Below are 24,286 nucleotides of genomic sequence, written 5' to 3'. Positions count from 1 at the left end.
TACCAATCACAAAACATTAAAACTTTCAAACTTTACTTCTCTGTTGGGGCTTTTTTTTCTCCAGTTCTGTCTCACACATTTTACTAAGGACTTTTCACATCTTTCTTCTATCTACACATTGACCCTCTGTGGTAGGTACTATTATTATCCCCATATTACAGATGAGGAAATTGAGGCTCAGAGAAGTTAAGGTCTTGCTGAAGATCACACAGAACCAGGATTAAAATCCAAAGTTAGTTCTTCTCCTATACTGCCCTGTTTCCTTTTCCTTGAACGTGAGTAACAAGGGCTAGAAAATTGAGGGGACGGGGGGAGTTAGAGCAGTAGGTAAGAAACAAGGCCTTTCAGCGGTTGTGTCCTCATACTCAAAGGTGACACACGGAGAACATGAATGGAAAGAAAAGCACAAAGCCTATAGGATGATAAATATAAGTGGTTCAAACACAATGTTATTGAGCTTAGTGAAGGAAAGTCACGGTGGGCTTAAGATCGCTGAGGTCCATTTGTTATTATTAGACTGCATTTTGCCCCAAAAGCCAATCAATAAAGTAGCACACTGTCAGCAGCTCTATTAATGAAAAAGTATCTTCTCTCCCCTTTTGTTCCTCTCCTTCTTCCTCCTCCTCTTCCATCTTGTCTCCCTGTGTCTATGTCTTTCATTATTTGCCCCCTCCACTCCCTGCCCTTGGTCAGTTTGTTTAATTTCATAAGTATTTACTGAATTTGGATCATCTAGAATTGCTGGGTATGGCCAAGTGGGATTTTTGTACTAGTCAAAGATTATTCCTGCCAATCAGGGTCTCATTGCAAAAAGAGACAATGATTTGAGATGAAACAGAAGCACCCACAAAGTACAATGAAACAATAAGGAATGATAATAATAGCTAACATTATTGAGTGCTTACAATATGCTAGGCATTAGGTTAAGAGCTTTATGTGGATTTCCACATTTAATCCTCATCACACCCCTATAAGGCAGGATTAGTATCAGTACCATTTTATAACGAATTTCTTTTGACTAGATCACTTATCTAGTTAATTCCAGAATTAGGTCCTCACTTCTGCCTGATTATGTACCCTTTGCTCTCTCCACCTAGTCAGGTCCCATCTTTGACTCTGCTAAGCAGATCCTACCAGGTCCATGAACTTTCCCAAACACACCTATTTGGAGACAGTGAAGCAGGAACCTCAACTTCAGACATTTTTCCTCCATTTTTCCTCCATCCCTTCACTTGCCCTCTGGAGTCGGTTGTTTTAGGCCGGATTTCCCAAGCAGAACTGGAATGGCACTTCACATCCAAGTGATTTATTAAAGAAGTGCTCTTAAGAGAAACTGCTAAGTACAGTAGGGGAGGCAAAACAGGAAAGGGGAGGAGTCCGGTGGTGGGGGTGGGATCTTCAGGCAAAGTCCCCAAAAGGTGGCTTCAGCCTGAACCTCAGGGAGCTCTAGAGTATAAGCCTGACTGAGGCAACAGAGCCAGGCTTTTCACTGTCGCTTCTGCAATTAGTGGTGGATGTAGGTGTACCCTACACGGAAGGGGGGCGGAGGAGAATGACGTGAATTCACAGAGTTTCCACCTGTGCAGGGAAGTGGTTCCAGTAGGTTGAGGGCAGTTCTGCAAAGTAGTCACAGACCCGGGCTATTGGAGGATTGGGGGATGTAGGGGTGGGTGTTGGGGGCATGTAGGGAGGCGGCGCGCTCGCTCCCCTCCCACCCAACTGCCCCCGCACCCCCGACTTGGCAGGATCGGAGGAAAAGTGGGGCGCTGACACTTCTTCCCATGCCCCTTGCAATCAGAGCGATATTTTGAAAATCTCCTATCTCCAAAAGTGCTGCCTGAATGTCTGTTTGCCTGTATACACCCGATTTGACTCTTACGGTTTAATCTTGCAAGGTGAAGCACCCTTTGATAATATTTCATAAATCATTAATTCTGGGGTCGTTATGACAATGGGGTGTGGCAGGACAAAGCTTGTCAGGGCCTCATTCAGTGCCAGATGCTCAGAACTGTCCCTGTTCCTTTGCAGAATACAGTTCTTTAATAGTAGGTTTCCACTCGTACTTACCAGCAAGTCTCTGTACCCAAGTTCTCACCCTTTCACAAATCCCATTCACATGTCCCACCTCCGCCTAACCCGCCCTCCCGGTCATTGTTCAGACCCACACAAGCCAATCTATCCGGTTTAAACGAGTTCCATCTCATTTCTGAACCTCTACCCACTTATCTTAATGGGATTTTTGGTTATTATGCAAATCGACTGAGCGAACATTTATTCATTCAAGAGACAAAATAAGGGGTGGGGTGCAGTTGAACTAATTTGTTGATTATTCAGTAATGTACCAGCTTGTGCTGCGCCCTAACAAGGAATGAAGAAAAGTTAATTTGCGCAAATCATCAGATGGCGTCATTTTCATACTCAAAGCCGTCCAATTTCTTCCCATGTTAGAATATTTTGCTGGAAAACAAGAACCCTCGTTTAAAATTACAATTAATTTGGCTTGTCTTTAAAGTCACATAAAAATGCAATGGTGATGCTATTGTCCTCTTTTTTCTTTTAATTGGAGTAACAATGGTTTACGACACCGATGATTCAGAAATACTGGCTCACACCTCTAGCGATGTGTTAGTACACCCCACCCACCACCCAGGCACCAGTAGTCCTCGACCGCAATCCACTGTGCCCTCCCACCTTTGCTCCCCACCGACCCTCCCGCGCTGGTAACCTCAGTTTTACGATTATATCTCTTTCTAAAATTTATTTGTCCAATTAACAAAACCGAAGGGGCTAATCTCGCCCTTGCGAGTCCAGTTAGCAACAAACCCTCCCCCACCCCTGAGGACTTCCTGCAGCCACGCTTCTCCACAAACGTCGCGATATCAAAGTGTTCGCTTTTGACCCCCTCGACCCCACGACCCCACCCACTTCCTGCCTGGCGATCTCCTGACGTCAGATGCGCGCCGGAGCGCGTGAGGGCGGTGTTGGGGGCGGAAGTGCTTTCAGCGGAAGTGACATTTGCGCGAATCGTGGGTGGGATGACGGCGGGCCGGCTCTTTCTAAGACTACTGCGAGCACCCTCCGCTTCCATGGCTCAGAGCCCACTCGAGGGCGTGCCCCCTTTCAGGGGTCTGCACGGGGAGCGCGGGCTCCGAAGTCTCTCCATCGAAGGCAACATTGGTAAGGGCCCGAAAGTGGCTGCCCTGCCTTGGCCCCCACGGACCAGGTGCCTGAGAGGCCGGGAAAGGGAGCTGGACCCCACCTGATACTGCGGGGCTGCTTATTCAGAGTTGCTAGGGCCTTTCCCCTCCCAAAGTGTACTGTTGGCCTTTGCCTCTGATTTTTAGGGCTTCAAGCCTAAGTACTCGCCCACGGGGGTACATTTGTTGGGCCTTAAAAGCCACGCAGACTGTAGGTAGGCTAAGTTCTAGTTTGTTTTGATATGTCGAGGTGGAAATGACAAAGAGTAAAATGCTTGTTCTCCTAAAATAGGGTTGCTAGATTTAGAAGAAGAAAAAAGATACACGTGTCAAATAGGATTTCAGATAACTAATAATTTTTTTACTAATAATTTTTAAGTATGTGTCCCATGCAGTATTTGGGGCACACGTACGCAAAATTCATTCGTTATCTCAAATTCAGATTTAACTAGGTGTCCGGTATTTTATATGGCAGCCCTACTCTTAAGGCGGTTTCTAAACTTGTCATTCAGTTTAACTATTTTTGCTGTATCCCTGTGCTAGTCCCCCATTTCTTAACGTTTTTCTTTAAAAGTGTATAAATTATAATTAAAAATTAACTGTTACAAGAGTAGAGACACAGATTCGCAAAAGTAAAAAAAAACACACAAAAGTTTCAGTTTAATGTAACTAAGTCCTGAGTTGATACTTTTAAGTACTAGGGTACTGAACCCTGCAGGGGATCAGCAAAGGTTGAGTATTGAAGATATACTAGCAATAAATCGAGAAGTTCTCATTTTATTCATTCAACAAACAACCTTTTGAGCCATTTCCACATGCCAGCACTGTAATTGACCCTGAGGAAACCACAGTGAACCGAACAAACAAATCTCACTTTCATGGAACTCTAGTAGAGCTCTACAATAAACACAAATTAAACAAAGTAAGCAGTATGTTAGACTAGTAATGAGTGTAGTGGAGAAAACTCAGAGATGAGGGATTGATTGGAGTTGTAATTTTAAATAGCATAGTCAAGACAGGCCTCACTGAGTAAGTGACATTTGAGCAAAAACCTGAAGGTGAGGGAGTGAACCAACCATGTGGATAACTTGAGAATGTTTCAGGCAGAGAGAAGGCCATGTGCAAAGGCCCTGAGGTAGTAAGTGTATCTAGGGAACAGAAAAGCCAACAGTTGTGGCTAGAGTGGAGTGAGTAAGGGGAGTGGGGGAGATGAGGTCGGAAGATAAGGTATGTGGTCAGATTGGATAGGCCTTGTAATCCAACATGGGTTTTTAATTCTCATTGAGGTGGGAAGCCATTAGAAGTTTTGAACAGTCAAGAGGCATAATTTGACTTAGATTCTAAAAAGAAAACTAGCTGATACAGGTATATACCTTGGAGATCTTGGAGTTTGGTTCCAGATCACCATAATAAAGTGACTGTGGCAACACAGGGAATCTGAAAATTTTTGGTTTCCCAGTGCATATAGAAGCTATGTTTATACTTGCTGTAGTCCATTAAGTGTGTAGTAGCATTATGTCTAAAAAAATCAATGTCCGTACCTTAAATGGGACACAGACAGGAAGTGAGCACTTACCTTTGGATAAACGGTACATGTAGACTTGCTGTAAAGTTCCCACGGACCTTCAATTTGTTTAAAAAAAAAAAAGACACCATTTGTGAAGCACAGTAAAACAATGTGCAGTGAGGGATTCCCTGTGTGTTGAAAGTAGAAGATGGCAAGAGGTTATTGTAAAAAAATGAGTTAGTTGGACCATCATGGTAACATGGAGGTGGTGAGGGAATGGAGTACATTTTAAGGTAGGACCACTGGATTTGGTAACAGGTAGATGTGGGGTGTGAGATAAATAGGAATCAGAATGATGCCAATCATTTTTGACCTGCTCAACTTGAAAGATAGAGTTCTGATTTCAAGATTTTTGTTTTCGGCATATTAGGTTTTCAGACTGTTATTAGTTATCTAAGTGGATGTTGAATAGAAAATGACTCTGAAGTTCAGGGTCTCTGTACCAGAGTTATAAATGTAGATGATATTTAAATTCAAGAGACTCTGCGTGTTGATGGAAACGACTAAACCCTGGGGCACACAAATGTTAAAGAGATTGAGGAGATGGGAAAGAACCAGCAAAAAAACTGAGAAGGAATGACCAGTGAGATATGAGAAAAGTCAAAAGAGAATGATATCCAGGCCTCCCCTGGTGGTGCAGCGGTTGAGGGCAGGGTTGCTAGTTTGCCCGCAGGCTCTGCAGCGCTGGTTCTATCCCCGGCCACCCGCGAGGGTCCCACAAAAAAAAAAAAAAAAAAGAATGATATCCTGGGAGCCAAGTGAAGAGTTGCTCAGGGGAGGGAATGATAGCTGTGGAATGCTTTAAATGTTGAACCTGTTAGGTGAACTTTTGAAGAATTTTGTAGGAGCAGTAGGGGTGTAAGTCAGGTGAGGTTTGAACTGCTTCTCCCTATTTTCCTGACCTTTGCTTTTAACCTTTCAGACTGTATGCTGCTTTCTTGCTCTCATGCAAACAAGGCTCATACCTACTATGAGGGTGGACTCGTGTGATAGAGTGCCTGTCTTTTAAGGAGTTTACAACCAAGTGGAAGGAGCAGGCTTCTAAACGTTCATTTCTGTGGAAACTCAGAATCTGTGGGGTAGGAACTTCCAAGGTGGGAGAAGAGGAAAAGGAATGTTTCGGGGGACAGGAATTAACATTTGCCAAGGCAAAACCTGAAGAAATATGTGCAATTTTAATAATAGGGCAGTAGCTGTGTGTGCTTGGAGTTTAAAGGCCTGTGAGAGGATGGCAGAACAAGAGCATGGAAGGATAGGATTTGCCAGAATTTGAACGGTCTTCTGAACTGTGCTAGGAGTTTCTTCTACAGGCAGTGGGAGGTTATTGCAGACTGGAAACCAGATGTTCCAAACCAGATTAATTTTTCAAAGGAAACTGGCTGCTAGAATGAGCAAATAGAAAATTCCATAAAGGAGGCACTTTACTATGTATGTCTTGGTTGCTGCAATACCCATCATGCCTTGTATCTGGTAAGTTTGGCATAGACTAGTTTTATAGCTATTGTAGTAGTTGGAGAGAGGGAAATTTCAGGCCTGAACAGAAAGAATAGCGAGACAGAGAAGTGATGGTTTGAGAGAAATTTTGGAAGTGGAATTGACAGGACTTGGGGACCTTTTGAAGGAGTGAGGGGTAAAGAGATGTAGAGGATAACAGTGAGGTATATAATTTGGACACTGACTCTGAAAATTGAGGATGGGCATAAAGGAAGAGGAGGTCTGCGGAGCTTAAGGGTGATATGTGTGGAGTGCCTCGGAGATATACAGAGATAATTCTGGTGTGGATTAGAATCTGTGCCTGAAGTCAAGAGAGAAATAGGAGCTGAGGTTTCAACTATGAAAGTTGGTAACTTGGGGCAGTTTTTTAAGTTTTGGAATGAATGAAGTTGCCCAATGAAAGTCTGACTAATGAGAAATAGACTGGTAAGATCTTAGTGTGACTCTTCCTTGTTTTATTTCCTCTCACACTACATCACCCCACATACCCTGATGACTCTCCTCAGACAGAATTAGTCACTGCCTCCTCTGTATGCTCTCATAACAGTTTGTACCCTTAACTGTTGCAGCACTTGCGTTCTATTGAAATTGTTTGCACATTCAATACCTTCCCAGGATTGGCCATTTCATGTCTTGTTCATCTTGCATCATCAGCACCAAACCCCCTACCTGACCCATTGTATTCATCCCGTGTTTACCAGAAATTTGAATCCTGTGCTGTAATATTCATATAGAAGTTAGTCATCAGTACCAAGGAAATATATCAAACTGCTTTTATAATCAAATCAAGAATTAGCTGGTTCTCTGGCACAGGTGGCGCCCCACCCCCTAAACAAATCAGAGTGAAGTACCTATTCAGGAAACTTGAACCGGGAAAGGTGCTAACTCCTGTCCTATTGAAGTTAGATAATTTTTAAAGGGATTTTTCTTGTAGTTGTGCTGCCCTAAGTCTTATTAATCTTACCCTGAAGGTTCAGAGAGCAGCATGTAAAGAAAATTGGTCAGTGCAGTAGCAGCTGGTAGCTGCTACTGGCATGTGTGATGAAGCCATATTCCCTGTGTGATTGAAAATTATAAACGTGGTATCTCAAATACCTTAAAGTATAAAAAATAAAGTGCTTAGCCTGTCTTTTGAGTATATTCATCATTGACATGTATCATCACTTTCCAAAGCCAGTTATTTTATATTTACAAACGTAAATTGCAGAAAGGATTGCTATAGGAAATATTGTCAGTGAGTCATGTCAGACCATTCTCATTTTGATTTTCAGAGACCCTGCTAAAGAGAAAACTTGCATGTTTTTGTAGTTTAAAAACTTACACATAAATCAGTGGAGAGCTTCCCTAGTAACATGTCCCTCAGCATTCAAAATTAGTGACAGGGCCTCCCCGGTGGCGCAGCGGTAGAGCGCTGGGTTGCGAAGCTGCCCGCGGCCTCTGCGGTGCCGGTTCAATCCCCGGCTGCTCCCCGGCCACCAGAGGAGGGTCCCACATGGCGCGCAGACCTCTCCTGCCGCCCGCTGCTCCCCTCAGCAGTGTACTTCGGTCCTTCTGCCTGCTCTGCCCCTCGCTCTGTCTCTGGTGAATTCTCTCACCCTCCCGACTTCTGACTGTACCCAGTGCATGTATAAACAAAACAAACAAGCAAACAAATAAATAAAGAAAAACATGCCTCTATTAAAAAAAAACAAAAAAAAACAAAAAAAAACAAAATTAGTGACAGTGTCACTAAGATGCATCTTTTACTGAATATACTGGGTAAAGAAGCCTGAAGGAGCAGGCAGATACCTATTTGTTCCAAACACTGTATGTTGGATTCTCTGTTTCTGTGATTCACCTCGTTCTTTCCATCCATCTCCATTCTCAGTACCTGGGTAGATACTCAGGACACAAAGAGAATAAGGTCTTCAAAAAGCTAGCTTCTAGTCTAGCTGGGGAGAATGATGAGTCAACAAATAATTACAGTGTAATACCTTGGTAAACCAGAGCACGCAATAATTAACTCTGGTTAGGGATGAAGTGGAGCTGGAGATAGTTCAAGGAGGCTTCAGGGAGAAGGCGGCAGTGAAAGGATGAATCAATTGAGGAAAGTGGGGGTGGAGGGCATTTCAGATCAACAGAAAGATGAGTTTGGGTGGTATTCTGGAAGCTGTTAGGACTTTCGGGAGGAGGGGTGGGGGAGATAAAGTTTGCCATGAGAAGAAAAGGATCAGGGCAAACATATTAAATTTCTTTTAAGCCTGCTGAGTGATTTTTATTAAGTTTTCCCAGAATGCTTTTAAGAATGCAGTGCCTATCTGATCCTGGGTGCTTAGTTTCAGGGTTGGGTTGCAACCTAATTCATCATTTTAGTTACATTACCTGCCCCTTAGTAACTATTCCATAAACATCTGTTTATAGCGAATGAGTGAGTGAGTGAATGCAGCACCAAATGTAATTCCTGAAATAAAGGCTTTAAATTTTCTTTAGAAGAATGTTTTCTTGTTTAAGTTAGTTTTGTATTTATTGCTTTTGTTTGCTTTTTGGTAAAAAGTTTCAGATTTGGGTTTTTTCCCCCATGTTTTTGCCTGGAAGTGATGATATAGTTAAGAGGTTCCCTCAAAATATAACCACATTAAATTTAAAATAATATAACATTATTTTGAGTGTTACTCAGGTACTCTCTTACTACCAGATTTTAGCATAATGTAGCTACAGCATGTTTATAGAAAAATTTGTGGGAGGAAAAACCCATGACTTAGGAAAGATGAACTTTAACAATAGAACTCTTGGGTCTAACATGTGGAGTGATAATCCTGGTGCTAATAGAAGTCAGCATGTTGAGGTAACATACTACCCCCCACCTTTTTCTTTAAATCATGGCACATAGAGCAAAGTACGGTGATTGCCAAGGCCTTAAAGGGATGCTTTGATGCTGCTTTTGACGTCTGACAACTCCAAATTTTATGATACTGAAAGATAACAGTTAAACTGGGATCTAACTAAGTCATGATCATGAAGTCTAAGAGGCTTGTCTCTGCAGAGACCTGACAAAAGGGGGAATTTGTGAGTGTGGCTCAGTGCTACCTGAAGAAGAGAGGCTTTTGGTGGACACAGGAGTTCTGGTCGCTAGAAGGACGCCATTGTAGCAGTGGACACCCACGCTTACAAAGTCCTGGCAACACTTTACAACATAGGTCTTAAAAAAAACTATGAAGCTCAACCAGGAAGAAAACAACTATTAAAACCAGGTATCACAGCACTAAAAAAAAGTGATGCTGTGTCATTTGTACACAAATATATAACTGCATTATTTTTGTTAAAATACCCCACCTGTGTGGGCAGTGTCTGGCACAGGCCAGTTCCATTGGAATGTAAGTTGAGAAATCCTGCCCTTTGGTAAATTACTCAGGCTCCCAAACCCTCCAGCAACATGGATGGCACAACCTGGGACCCTCCATCCTCATTCTTGCCTTTAAAAAGTAAGCTTCTGTGTACTAAGCTGGCTTTCCAAAAGCTTTGGCATGGGGAACTCCCATGCAGTGTGGGGTGCAGTGTGGGGAAGTTACCCTGATGTGATTGTTCCAGTTACTGGAACTGTTATTTCCCATCACATCTTAATTTGCTGGCATTCTGGGTTTTTTTGTGTGTAAATAGCACGAGTTGTGTTCGTTGAGTCCTGGCTGCCCTCAGATGAATTGGTAGCGTCTGATCTCAGCAGAGAAACAGTGACCTCAGAGCCCTTTCTCAGCAGTGAAGCTGTGACCTCAGAGCCCTTCCTTTCCATCTGCAGTAGTTTCTTAGGTAATTGTTTTTAACTGCTGAAAAAATCTAAGTCACTCAGTCCCACCTATCTCATCAATTGCCTTCATCTTTTTATATCAGTCAAAATAGTTTTTCAGCTGATAGAGACCATGTTTTAGACTTAATCGACAACCTGCAATCTAAATATTGACCCTCTGTGCCAAATATCTTAAACTTAGGGCAAGCAGGTGTCTGATAATATATAAATTCAACTTATTTGTAATTCCTGTCACTCTGTTAGGTACATTGACAAGCCCAGAGAGTTTTATTAGTAGTATGGAATATGAGTTTGGAACCTCTGTTCAAAAAAACACCACCTTTGTTGGTTTTGATTATTAGATTGTTCTGCATAACAATTTCAGTATGCACCAGGATCACTTTGGGGCATAGTTTGAAAATGTGGAGTACTGGGGTCCAACCCTAGAGATTCAAATCCTGTTAGGAAACCAAAATTGAGACCCATGAAACAAAACAATTAAATGCTAAACATACCATAGGTGTTGCTAAATTCCAATTTAGCATGAGCTAGAGAAGGCCTGAACTTCATGGTAGTGATGGAGCCATAGGCTTGGTAGGTTTAGACACAGACCTAGAAGAGCAGGGGAAGGCATTTATTCATTGGAGAGTGGGAAGAATAGAGGCTATGCAAATGTGCAAAGGCACACAGGAGTTGGGTGGAGGTGGCACTGAGGGATGAGCGTGACTGTACCAAATGCAGATTCATGTTGTTTGTTCTTACCCTGTGTGTTCAGAGAGGAGTTGGAGTGGTGTGTGTTAAATGTCACGTATTGAATGTGTGGGCTTTTCTGCTGAGACATCTCACTCCTGATCAGTAACCGAGAGGGCTAACAGAATCAAATGGGCAGGTGCCACTGTTCTTTTCTTGGTTCCATTTGGGTTTCTCCTGAGGGTAGAACTCCCTTGAGAAACGTTCTCTCTGATAGAAGAAATTGAGCTCCCAAACACAGTCAGGGTTCACTGCAGGAGTCCATCTAAGCAGAATCTTCAATGATTGAGAAGGAATTGGGTCATGAGGAAGGTGCTCCAGGAAATGGGAAAATATGCAGTCACATTCCCACAAGAGAACATGGCATGATTAGAGTTGAAAGGAATTTTATCAGGCAGGAGCCTAGGATGCCTGAAGGGGAGCTGAAGCCAAAGAGATGAATGCAGGGGCCAGACCTCGAGGTGTGTTGTAGACCGTAGTGTTAGATTTTGTTGTTAAGGCAATAGGAAGCTGTCATAGGGTCTTAAGTAGTGTTATTTTATGTTCTGTTTGAATGACTGGACTGAAGAGGGCAAAGGCCACAGTGGGAAAGTAAGAGATAAGAGCCTGGTCTTGAGCATAGAGGTGGGAATGGAGAGAAAAAGACAGGAAATTTAGAAGGCCGGTCCAAAGGACCTGGTAACCATTTGAGTTTTGGTAAAGGAGCAAGTTCTGACTGTGAGTGGATAGTGCTACTATATCCTGAGGTCTGGAATATAAGCAGAAGCTCAGTTTAGTGGGAAAGGTGAGTTCATTTTAGGGAGTATATAGACTGAGGTGTTTGTGGGATGTCCAGATGAAGATTCTGGAGGCCAGATATTGAAAATGGGAAAAGATAACTTGAATGTTGTGGTGCCAGGTTGGTTTCAGCTCCAAAATCTCTCTCAGAGCGACCCTACTTTCCACCTTCTCTGCCGTTTTAGTTCAAGCTACATTTAACGTTCTGCTGGGCTGCCCACTTCTTTATGCATCCATTCTTACACAGCTGGCAAAGTAATCTTTTAAAAATGAGGGCCTCCCCGGTGGTGCAGTGGTAGAGCGCTGGGTTGCGAAGCTGCCCACAGCCTCTGCAGCGCCGGTTCGATCCCCGGCTGCTCCCCGGCCACTGGAGGAGGGTCCTGCATGGCGTGCAGACCTCTCCTGCCGCCCGCTGCTCCCCTCAGCAGTGTACTTCAGTCCTTCTGCCTGTTCTGCTCCCTGCGCTGGCTCTGGTGAATTCTCTCACCCTCCCGCGCTTCTGACTGTACCCAGTGCTTGTATAAATAAATAAATAAATAAATAAATCTTTAAAAAAAAAAAGACCTTTAAAAAAAAATGAGATGGAAACTTGACATTTCCTTGTTTAATTAAGCTCGATCATCACTGACTTCTCATTGCCCTTAGAATTCTAACTTCTTAGCAGATCTAGAAGGCCCCAATCACCTGCCCGCATGCCTGCTGCCTTTCTGTACTCATATTCTCCCTCTCATGACCACACTGGAGGTGCACTCACTTCTTCAAGGCCATACATGTCTTTTTCTTGTTGTATGACAAGTTCTTTCTCTTTCCCTGGCCTGTGTTCATGCTGCTCCCTCTGCCTGGAATACTGTTCCCCCACCCACAGTCTGGCTAATTCCTCATCTTTTAAGTCTTACTGTCAATGTCATTTTTTCAAACCTCCTGCGCTTTATTAGAGCCATCTTGCGTTTTTCTTTCCTAGCACTTAACACATAGAATTCCTATAAGTTACTTGTGTGTCATTAATAACTGTCTCCCATATAAGTTCTGTGAGGGCAAAATCCCTCCTGGGTTTTGTTAACCATTGGACCTCCAGCACCAGAGAGTCCAGGCATGTGGTCCCACACCAGAGAGCCCATGAATATTGGTTACATTTGTTGAATGAATGAGAATAATAATCTTCATCTTCTATCTGGAAAAACTTGCAATTCTTACACTGTCACAGAATAAATAGGGCCGTGATTCAAGCTTTAAATTTATGTAGCTGATTTCATCAGTGTTTGGCAGCCTGTCATTTTCAGCTATTATTAAACTACTTTCCTCTGGGACGTTGGGACATTAAAATTGTAAGTAAAGTCTAAGGGTATTTTTCTTCCCTGTTGCCTGTGTTCATTATGGGGACCAGTTGGCCTAGACTGGTCACACTGTCATCATTGTGACAGTGGTATGGTGACTGGCTTTGAAAATTGGAAAAATTGGCACTGGTTTTCTTACATTGGGCATTTATGGCATAGTTCAGTAGCAGCCCAACACATGCTGTTTGCATTGCAGCTGTGGGAAAGTCCACCTTTGTGAAGTTACTCACGAAAAGTTATCCAGAGTGGCACATAGCTACAGAACCTGTAGCAACATGGCAGAACGTCCAGGCTGCTGGCACCCAAAAAGTAAGTTTTCAGTGGTTGTGGTTAGTTGGCTGGCATGGGTGAGTAAATTAATTGTAATCATGTAATTTGCTTTGAGTAGGTGAAGTACCCAGTTTGACTCTCCTTTTTAAAATGCCTTCATTCCAGAAGGCAGACCACATACACTAGGGAGGATATGACTTGTTTGAATATGTTCTGTTTTGACTTTTGTGGGCTTTGTATGTCTATGTGCCTGTTTTTTATGGTTTTTCCAAGCATGTCTAGCGTCCCAGCTTTGAAGATTCATTTTGTCATTTCTCCCCTTAGGTATTTGTATTATTATTACTGAAGTTGACCATCAAGAATAATAGTTGATTATAGTGATTTTTATTTTATTTTATTTTATATATTTCTTACATCATTTTTCATTTTTGTACAATATCTGCATTTTCATCTTGGTTATAGTCCCCAACCACCCTTGTTTTCCTCCTACTCCCTTCTCTCCCCCCCATAGTGTGTCTCTGGTTTATAGTTGCTTGTTGATTTTGATTTTTACTTTGTATTAATTAGTCTTTTTCCTGGTCCCTTATTTAGGTTTTTCTAAATTCCTGCTATGAGTGAGACCATCCAGTATTTTTCTTTTCTTTTTTTTTTTTTTTTAATAGAGGCATGTTTTATTTATTTATTTTGTTTGTTTTTGTTTTGTTTATACATGCACTGGGCACAGTCAGAAGCGCGGGAGGGCGAGAGAATTCACCAGAGCCAGAGCGGGGAGCAGAGCAGGCAGAAGGACCGAAGTACACTGCTGAGGGGAGCAGCGGGCGGCAGGAGAGGTCTGCGCGCCATGTGGGATCCTCCGCCGGTGGCCGGGGAGCAGCCGGGGATCGAACCGGCGCCGCAGAGACCGTGGGCAGCTTCGCAACCCAGCGCTCAACCGCTGCGCCACCGGGGAGGCCCTAGTATTTTTCTTTTTCTTTCTGACTTATTTAGCTGAACATGATACCTTTTAGCTCCATCCATGTTGCTGCAAACTGCATGTGTTTATCTTTTTTGATTGCTGAGTAATATTCCATTGTGTATATGTAGCACATCTTCTTGATCTAGTCATCTATTTTTGGGCATTTGGGTTGTTTCCATAGCTTAGCTATTATCAATAGTGCTGCTATAAACATTGGGGTGCAAGTGCCCTTTTGAATTAATATTTCTGTGTCCTTTGGGTAAAAGCCTAGGAGTGGAATTGCTGGATCTTATGGAAGCTCCATCTTTAGCAGATTGAGGAGCCTCCACAAAGCTCTCCATAGTGGTTGGACCAGTTTGCACTCTCACCAGCAGTGCAGGAGAGTTCCTTTTTCTCCACAATCTCACCAACATTTGTTGTTGCTAGTTTTTTTAAAGTGTGCCATTCTCACTGGTGTAAGATGGTATTTCATTGTAGTTTTGATTTGCATTTCCCTGATTACAAGTGATGTTGAACATTTTTTCATATTCCTGTTGGCCATTTGCATTTCCTCTTTGGAGAAGTTTCTTTTTAGCTCTTCTGCTCATTTTTTGACTGGGTTATTTACTTTGTTTTTGTTGAGTCTCATCAGCTCTTTGTAGATTTTTGTGATCAGTCCTTTATCATTAGTGTTGTGTGCAAAAATTTTCTCCCAATCAGTGGGGTATCCTTTAGTTTTGGTTACTGTCTCTTTGCTGTACAGAAGCTCTTTAATTTGATGTAGTCCCATTTGTTTATCTTTGTCTTCACTATGGCTGCTTTAGGTGATGTGTCTTTAAAGATGTTACTAATGTGTATGTCATGTAGTGTTTCACCTATATTTCCTTCTATGTATTTTATGGTTTCAGGTCTTATGTCTAGTTCTTTAATCCATTTTGAGTTGTTTTTTGTGCATGGTGTGAGGTAGTTGTCAAGCTTCATTCTTGTGATGTAGCGACCCAGTTTTCCCACCACCATTTATTGAACATACTTTCTTTGCTCCATTGCATATTCTTTGCTTCTTTGTCAAAGATTAGTTGACCATAACTCTGTGGGTTTATTTCTGGATTTTCTGTTCGGTTCCATTGGTCTGTGATCTGTTCTTGTTCCATTGCCATGCAGTTTTGATTATTATGGCTTTGTAGTATATTTTGAAGTCTGGGTGTGTGATACCTTCACTCTCTCATTTTTTTTTTTAAGATTTATTTATATATATACAAGAACTGGGGTACAGTCAGAGGCATGGGAGGGTGAGAGAATTCACCAGAGACAGGGTGGGGAGCAGAACAGGCAGATGGACCGAAGACACTGCTGAGGGGAGCATCGGGTGAGGCAGGAGAGGTCTGCCACGCCATGTGGGTTTCTCCCTGGCCAGCTAGGAATTGAACCCACTCTGCAGAGACTGTGGACAGCTACACAGCGTGGCGCTCAACTCGCTGCATCACCATGGAGGCCCTCTCCTTTTTTTTTTTCAGTTGAGCTTTGGCTGTTTGGGGTTTTTGGTGGCTCCATATAAATTTCATCAATATTCGTTCTTTTTCTTTGAAGAATGTCATTGAATTTTTTATTGGAATAGCATTGAATCTGTAGATTGCTTTTGGTAGGATGGCCATTTTGATAATGTTAATTGTTCCAGTCCATGAGCAGGGGATGTCTTTCCATTGCTTTGTGTCTTCTTCTATTTCTTTTATACAGTGTTTTATAGTTTTCTTTGTATAGCTCCTTTACTCTTTTGTTAGGTTTATTCCCAAGTATTTGATTTTTTTTTATTTCAATAATAAAAGGAATGGTTTTCTTGATTTCTTCTTCTTCAGATTTACTGTTTGTGTATAGGAAGGCTACTGGTTTTGTGTGTTGATTTTTTATCCTGCTATTTTACTAAACTGATTGATGAGTTTGATTAGTTTTTCTGTGGAGTTTTTGGAGTTCTTTATGTATATTATCATATCATCTGTGAATAGTGATAGTTTGACTTCTTCTTTCCCTATTTGGATTCATTGTATGTCTTTCTCTTGTCTAATTGCTCTGGCTAGGACTTCCAGTATTATATTGAAAAGCAGTGGTGAGAGTGGACATCCTTGTCTTGTTCCAGATCTTAAAGGAAATGCTTTCAACTTTTTACCATATGAGAATGATATTGGCTATGGGCTTGTCATATATGGCCTTTATGATGTTGAGGTATGTTCCTTGTATCCCGAGAATTTCAAGGGCCTTTATCATAAATGAGTGTTGTACTTTGTTGAAAGCTTTCTCAGCATCATATGGTTTTTATGTTTCTTTTTGTTGATGTGTCGGATTACACTGACTGATATTCGGATGTTGAAACATCCTGTGACCATGGAATAAATCCTACTTGGTCATGGTGAATTATCTTATGGATACATTGTTGGAATCTGTTAGCTAATTTTTTTTTTTAAGATTTATTTATTTATTTATACAAGCACTGGGTACAGTCAGAAGCATGGGAGGGTGAGAGAATTCACCAGAGCCAGAGCAGGGAGCAGAGCAGGCAGAAGGACCGAAGTACACTGCTGAGGGGAGCAGCAGGCTGCAGGAGAGGTCTGCGTGCCATGTGTGACCCTCTTCCAGTGGCTGGGGAGCAGCTGGGGATTGAACCAGTGCTGCAGAGGCTGCAGGCAGCTTTGCAACCCAGCGCACAACCGCTGCGCCACTGGGGAGGTCCTGTTAGCTAAAATTTTATTGAGGATTTTTGCATCAGGGTTCATTAGAGAGATTGGCCTGTAATTTTCGTTTTTTGTGTTGTCCTTGTTTGGTTTTGGTATTAGTGTAATGTTGGCTTCATAGAGCGTGTTTGGTATTATCCTGTCCTTCTCAATTTTTTGAAAGAGTTTGTGAAGGATAGGCAATACTTAGTTTCTAAATGTTTGGTAGACTTCATTTGTAAATCCATCTGGTCCTGGGCTTTTGTTTTTGGGGAGGATTTTGATTACCATTTCAATTTAACTGCTTGTAATTGGTCTGTTTAGGTAGGTGTTCTATTTCTTCTTTATCTAGCTTTGGGTTATTGTGAAGTTGTAGGAATTTGTCCATCTCTTCTAGATTGTTGAACTTGTTTGCATATATAACTGTTCATAGTATTTTCTGATTATTCTTTTGATTTCTGCAGTGTCTGTTGTGATTTCTCCGCTTTCATTTGTGATCCTATTTATTTGTGTTTTCTCCCATTTTTCCTTTTGAGTCTGGCTAGGGGGTTGTCTATTTTATTTATTTTTTCAAAGAACCAACTTTTGGTTTCATTGATCTTTTGGATTTTTTTTTAGTTTCTATTTCATTTATTTCTGCTTTGATTTTTATTGTTTCCTTTCTTCTACTGGTTTTAGGGTTTTTTTGTTGTTCTTTTTCTAGTTTGTTGAGATGTGCGATTAGTTTGTTTCTTTGAGTTCTTTCTTGTTTCTTTCTCTTTTTTTTTAAACAGGTTTTTTTAACAGTTTTTTTTTTTTTAAGATTTATTTATTTATTTATACAAGCACTGGGTATAGTCAGAAGCACAGGAGGGTGAGCGAATTCACCAGAGCCAGAGCGGGGAGCAGAGCAGGCAGAAGGACCGAAGTACACTGCTGAGGGGAGCAGCAGGCGGCAGGAGAGGTCTGCATGCCATGTGGGACCCTCCTCTGGTGGCCGGGGAGCAGCTGGGGATCGAACCGGCGCTGCCGAGGCTGCCGGCAGCTTCGCAACCCAGTGCTCAACCACTGTGCCACCAGGCAGGCCCTCTTTCTTGTTTCTTGATGTGAGCCTGTATTGCTATATATTTTCCTCTTAAAGTATTTTTGAATTTCTTCTTTGATGTCTTTGTTAGTCCAGTGGTCTTCCAGAAGTGTGGGTTTCAATCTCCATGAGGTAGGAGGGTTCCTTGCTGTTTTATGGTTTATTTCTAGTTTGATGCCTTCATGGTCAGAGAAGAGGGTTGGTATTGATGTTGGCACCAGATGACGTGAAGAGCCCCATGTTGGGTGCCAAAATGATGTCGTTTTGTGGAGTTGCAGGTCCTTGGGTTCACTCTGGGAAAGTTTTCATCAGAGCTCCCATTTCAGCGGCACATGGCAAGTTCCCCAGGTGAGTTTCTCCATGAGACAGAGACATTAGTTATATTTAAAGAACAGGCTTATTAGGGAAAGGGAAAGGGACAGGTTTTGCTAAGAGAGGCCTGCATGGTTGCAGGTGTGAGCGGCCTTCACAGGTCACAGGCAGGCAGGAAGCTGCTACCCTGCCAAGGAAGAGAGTTGGTGAAAAAACGCACCTTCATAGTCACAGGTGGGCAGTGCGTGTGCTGCCCTGCAGAGGGAGAGAGTTGGTGAAAGGAAGCACCTGTATAGTCACAAGTGGGCAGTAGGAGTGCTGCCCCCAGCCTGTGCAGAGACTGCATTGATATAGTCCTTTTCTCTTTGGGAGGGGTCACTCCTCCGTGGAGTGGCCTGCTTGTTGCTAATGTTGGGTAACAGGCAAAACTAGAAAAGAGATTCCAGGGTGGGCCCAATCTCCATATCTTTACCCTCAGGCCTGTGTTCCACTCCCTATAGCAGTCTGATCCTGCTTGGGTCTCATGCCTTGTGATAAGGCACTGGTGCCTAAGGGTCACGACCTCTATAGCTGGGTTAATGGTCATGTTATTCCCCTCGACCCCCACCTCCTTGTGTGAGTCAGGTTTTAGTCTTGTGAGGACTCCTTTCCAGTTTTCTATTCTTGTCCTCCATCAGTATGATTGTTGTAGAGCAACCCCGATACAAAACGGGGTGCCTGACTGTGGGTCCTCACCCGCGCGCTTAAAAGGACTTATCAATGCTCTACTGCAGGCACACGTGAAAGGTTAATAAAAGGTTTATTTACAAGGGAAGGGGAAATGAGGAAATGTACAGCTCTGGGAGAAAAGCGGGAGACAAAGTTTTAAATGAGTCCTACCCGATCCACCGATCAGGAATCCCAAAATGGCTCTCTGAGACCTGGCCGTCAGCCAGGAGCGGTGAAGCCGGGAGGCAAGCGATCGCGAGCCAGAGAGCCCAAGGCCCACGTGTTTGGTTTTTTATATCCAACCTGGCTGCCCAACTCCACCCTCAGGTCCCAGCCACCCTCCCTTGGTGGTGATGGGATTTGTCTTTCCCAGAGTCTTGATGGCTTTAGTCTGGAGTGGGGGTGGAGTCCACAAAGCCTGTATGGGATTAACTCAGGACATCACTTCCCCCTAACAATTCTCCCCTTTCACTTTTTGCCACCATTTCCATGGTGATGAAGATCAAACATATGGATGCTGGGATACAGTCTCAGATGAAAGTTTTCCAGGGTTCCAGTCTGAAAGAAAACGAATCCCTCCAGGTAGTGTCCATTGTGGAAAGCAAAAGTCCTCCATTCCTGGAAAAACAGTTCATCAGTCCCAGCCGAAAGAAAACATCTGGAGGCATTAGCCAGAACAAGACAGCAGATATGTCAAAATCACAGGAAAAAAAAGTTAAAATGGTTCAACTTATGCAAAAATGAATTCTCTCAACCTTGATCCCAAACTTTAACAGCATAGCAAAAGTCTGCAAATTAAGTCTACTTTTAAACCATTTTGCCTATTTTTGCATAAAATCACAGGGCAGAATAACTAAGCAGCAATTTTAGCTGGCTTTGTTGAAATACTCCATATAGGATCAGAGCGAACCATTGGCATCCGGTCGATGTAGGCTTCAGGTACAAAGTTAGTCTCATCAGACTCCACCTGGGCTTTCTTCTTCTCGAGGGTACCAGGGCATTTTCGTTGGCCGGGTTGTCCAGTCCTGCCAATGGAGGCAAGCTTCCTCACCTTCTTTGGAGGTCTCTGGAACCCTACGAACAAAGCAAACAGGTTCTCTTCTTCTTGGTTCAGCTCTGCTTCAACTTTCTGGAGGAGCTCCACACAAAGCCACACAATGAAACTTATGTCCAATTTTTTCAGTTTAAACAAAATCCCTATGGAAGTTATGCAAAAACAGACTCTGAGATAAGTAGTAAAAGATTACTACCACTATTTTTATGCTGTGTTGGTATCACGGGGAGAGAAAATGCAAACACAAGTTGGCTTTGTTGGGGAAAAAAAATTACAACCTTGCTGCAGATCCTGGTCACCAAAACAAGAGAACTTTGTGGATTTAGAACAAAATGCAAAAAAAAAAGCATGAGTATTATGTCAAGGAAAACTTAGTAAATATGAGGTGTATTTCCAAGTCTATTCAGTCCTTAGTAGAAAAGTTTTACTCTCACCAGTTCCATCAATAGGAATCTGTTGAGACCTTTTCTCCCTATATTTTCAGAAACAATTCCCGTAGATATTAAACAATTGAAGTATACAATATTACAAGGTGACAATCATCATTGACAATTTACATCCATATCAGGTCAAGGTGTTATTACCCGATTTCCCAAGTGACAATGCTTCCCTTCTAGTTTTACTCTACTAGGTGAGCCAAATAGAACAAATTCATCTAATGCCTTTCCCAGGAGGAAAGGGAGAAACTTTGTGGAGTGTCTCAGGAGCTCTACTGAGGTTCCACAAAATTTCCTTGCATCAGCCAAATGACAGGCTACCAAATTTGTACTTGAATTTAGATTTCTGGGAAGCTTTGCCATAAATATCAGAAAAATAACAGAAACAACAATGTTCAATCTCTATGAAGGCACCGGCTTAGTTCAGTAGCACAATGTTGACAATCAAACCATAACCTTTAGTTTTTCTCATAACTGGAGACTCTTTTTTTTTTCAACGTCTATGGGCACCATGTATACCAATTTGTCAATCACTTGAGGTCAAGACAAGGACACAAGGAAAGGACATACAGACATACAACATATAGACACAAAGAGCTCATTAGTTACCATTTATCACGCGTGGGATATCTCATGCAACTGCAGTTTCACTCATTGGCCAAAGTAACAAAAAGAAAGCAGAGAAAAAAATCTCAAAGGTAAAAAAAAAGCAGAAAGTTAAAAAAAAAAAACAAAATCAAAATCAAGATTAAAAACCTTTCTGTGTAAAAAAAAATATAGTGGCACCATATGCATGATCCTAGATGTTATTTCACGTCTCCTAAACTTTGAAAAGAAGAAGATTGGTTAGAGCATGTTAGTTTTCTCAGGGTTTCTTCAGGAAAAAAAAATGAGTCCTTGGGTATCCTGTAACAATAACTGGAAAAGAAGTCAGTAACATTCAAGTTTTTTTCTGTTTCTTAAACAAATACCTCAAGTCCTCAATGGGTTCACAAGACCAATGGGACTTCGTCTCTGGGTCAGTTCCTCCTGGGGCTTCTCTAGATCTAGTGGAGCCCCCGGGCACCCCTATTCTGCATCTGAACTTTCTCCATGAACTATCATCTGTCTCCTCTCCTCTGCACTTGGTTCTAGATTCCTTCTACTCTGTCTGTATTCCCTCCTATCTTCACCTGAGGCTCTACCCTGTGCTGTCATTTGTCTCCTGTCCTCTGTACTGGGCTCTCGATTCCTTCTCTGTCTGTATTCCCTGTCATCATCTGAGCCTCCACTCTGTGCTAACATTTGTCTTCTTTCCTCTCTCCTTGGTTCCTGGTTCTGTGTGCTCCTTCTATATTCCCTCCTGTAACCCCTACGTGAATCATCATGTCTTGGGGTTCTCTGTCTTCTATCCTGCCTTCTATAATTATTGCGTCTGCCGCTTCCCTGTAACCTGGGACAACTGTACTTCCAATGTCCCTCTTCCCTACAGAAAGCACACTGATTTCTTCCTAGGGGTTCATGTCTCTGTCCATTATTGTTTCCCTGAAACCCTGTTCTGTGTTCTCTTTGTAAAAAAACAGTCGCAGGTTTCGGTCTCCTGTCCTCTCTATTATTATAAACCCTGAATGCCAGGTCCGCTACCTGGGATGGACTCATCTCAGTGACGCCGTCCACCTTAGCTAACTTTTTCTTTATATCTGGGGCACTATGGGTAATGAAAGCCATAGTGATCAGACGAGCATTTTCTGGGGCATCTGGGTTTATATCCGTGTGGTTAGTGTAAGTTTGAATAATCCTCTCAAGGAACTCTGACGGATCCTCATTAGCTCCTTGCTCGAGTTGCAGTATTTTGTTAAAGTTTTTTGTTTGGGGATCCCCTGCTGCAGTCCTACCAATAAGCATTTTTTATACAAATCCAACATCGCTGTTCCTCCATTGTTAGGGTCCCATCCAGGATCTCTCTCTGGGACAACAACCTCCGGCTCTGGGGACTGCCTATCCTGTTGGTGGAGACGGTCAGCCTCCTCCCTGGCTTTCCTGAATACCATCCTCTGCTCATCCAGCGTTAATAAAGTATGCAGCATGGACTGTATATCTGCCCAGTTAGGGCGGTGGGAGACAAAGATAGAGGCAAACAAGTTCGCCATCCTCTTGGGAGCCTGCCGGTACGAGGGAACAGAGCTCCTCCAATTTAGGAGGTCTGCAGTACTGAACGGATGGTGCGACCAAAAGTACCCAGCAGGTCTCCCATGTTCATTTAAGCCACCCATTGGCATCTGGCGAAGGGGAAACTGCCCTGCCTCAGGTTGATCCTTCCTGCCAAAATGGGTGCCGAGTCTAGTGTGGGGAGGAGACGCCATTTTAGTGTCCTCCCCAGAGGGCAGTGGAGGCTGTGCAGCCTCAGGGGTCTGCATGGGAGGGGCCTTGTCACGTGGAAGAGGATTTTGTCCTGATGTATTTAAAGTATTTAAAATATGATGCTCCTCCTCTTCTAACTCTGCTCGCTGGCTGTCCTCATGGAAAGGGGAAGGTCTATCCTTTCTCTGCACCATTAGCCTAGCCTTCGCCTCCGCCATATCTAATTTATGGAGGGCGGCCTGCATCTGGTCCTGCATACCTTTAAAAGCTGACTCAAAAGTCCGATTTTGTTGTTGCACTTGAGACAGCATGCTTTGATAAGCTGACTCAAAAACGTTACGATTTTCATCCCTTATACTCTTAATCGTTAAATCAAAAGCCTGATTTTGTTGTTGTATGGCCACGTTAAAAGCCTGAATTTGTTGTTGCATGGCTATGTTAAGAGCCTGAATGTGTTGTTGCACATTCTCAGTATGTGAAGTAGAACTTCTACCTCTCACAGAAACAAGAATGTAGCAAATTGCGCTTACACATATTACCAAAAAACCACCCAGAAGCACAGTCTGTAAAGGGATGGCTTGTAAACCACCCATGTATGTATACAATAGTAAAATCACGTGCCATACACCAGGCTTCATCAAATTATTTATATTAATGAAACTGGTGGTGATATTTAATGGAAGAAGACTACTCAAATTCAAGGCCGGAAGGAAACTGAAAGAACTCAGGCTAGGGATGAAACTGTATAGGCTCATGGTTGAGGCCATATTTGAGTCAAAACGCACCCACAAGGGCTGTACGCACAGGTAAAAAACAGACTTTTCAGGACTAGAGACAAATATTATACTGCTAGTCCTGCAGAACTAGTGCGCTTATGGTGACCAACGCAAGGAATGTTACTTTGGGCTGGTCAACCGCGGGTGTAACTTGGAAACCACGCTGGGCGCCAAACTGTTGTAGAGCAACCCCGATACAAAACGGGGTGCCTGACTGTGGGTCCTCACCCGCGCGCTTAAAAGGACTTATCAATGCTCTACTGCAGGCACACGTGAAAGGTTAATAAAAGGTTTATTTACAAGGGAAGGGGAAATGAGGAAATGTACAGCTCTGGGAGAAAAGCGGGAGACAAAGTTTTAAATGAGTCCTACCCGATCCGCCGATCAGGAATCCCAAAATGGCGCTCTGAGAGCTGGCCGTCAGCCAGGAGCGGTGAAGCCGGGAGGCGAGCGATCGCGAGCCAGAGAGCCCAAGGCCCACGTGTTTGGTTTTTTTATATCCAACCTGGCTGCCCAACTCCACCCTCAGGTCCCAGCCACCCTCCCTTGGTGGTGATGGGATTTGTCTTTCCCAGAGTCTTGATGGCTTTAGTCTGGAGTGGGGGTGGAGTCCACAAAGCCTGTATGGGATTAACTCAGGACATCACTTCCCCCTAACATGATTTCAATCTTAGTGTATCTGTTGATGTTTGTCTTGTGTCCCAGTATGTGATCGATCCTGGAGAATGATCCGTGTGCACTTGAAAAATGTGTATGCAGATTTTTTGGGGTGTAGTGTTCTGTAGATGTCTGTTAAGCCCAAGAGGTCTAG

The 24,286-nt window shown here is 42.9% G+C and overlaps 1 protein-coding gene across 2 annotated transcripts in view; it reads left to right on the top strand.

Moving 5' to 3' along the window:
- Window positions 1–3,035: 3,035 nt before the first annotated feature.
- Window positions 3,036–24,286, top strand: part of DGUOK (deoxyguanosine kinase) — a gene marked incomplete at both ends in the record, with an annotated part of 46,769 nt that continues 25,518 nt past the window's right edge. For both annotated transcript variants that reach the window (XM_084235678.1, XM_084235677.1), the window contains 2 exons: window positions 3,036–3,177; window positions 13,076–13,188. In XM_084235678.1, coding sequence (XP_084091804.1) covers window positions 3,036–3,177; window positions 13,076–13,188 — 255 coding nt within the window. The remainder of the gene's footprint in view (window positions 3,178–13,075; window positions 13,189–24,286) is intronic.

Source organism: Talpa europaea, assembly GCF_964194135.1.
Source record: "Talpa europaea genome assembly, chromosome: 6".
Classification (NCBI taxonomy): Eukaryota; Metazoa; Chordata; class Mammalia; order Eulipotyphla; family Talpidae; genus Talpa; species Talpa europaea.
The sequence above is the reverse complement of the archived record's forward strand: the minus strand, read 5'-3'. Positions and strand labels throughout refer to the sequence as shown.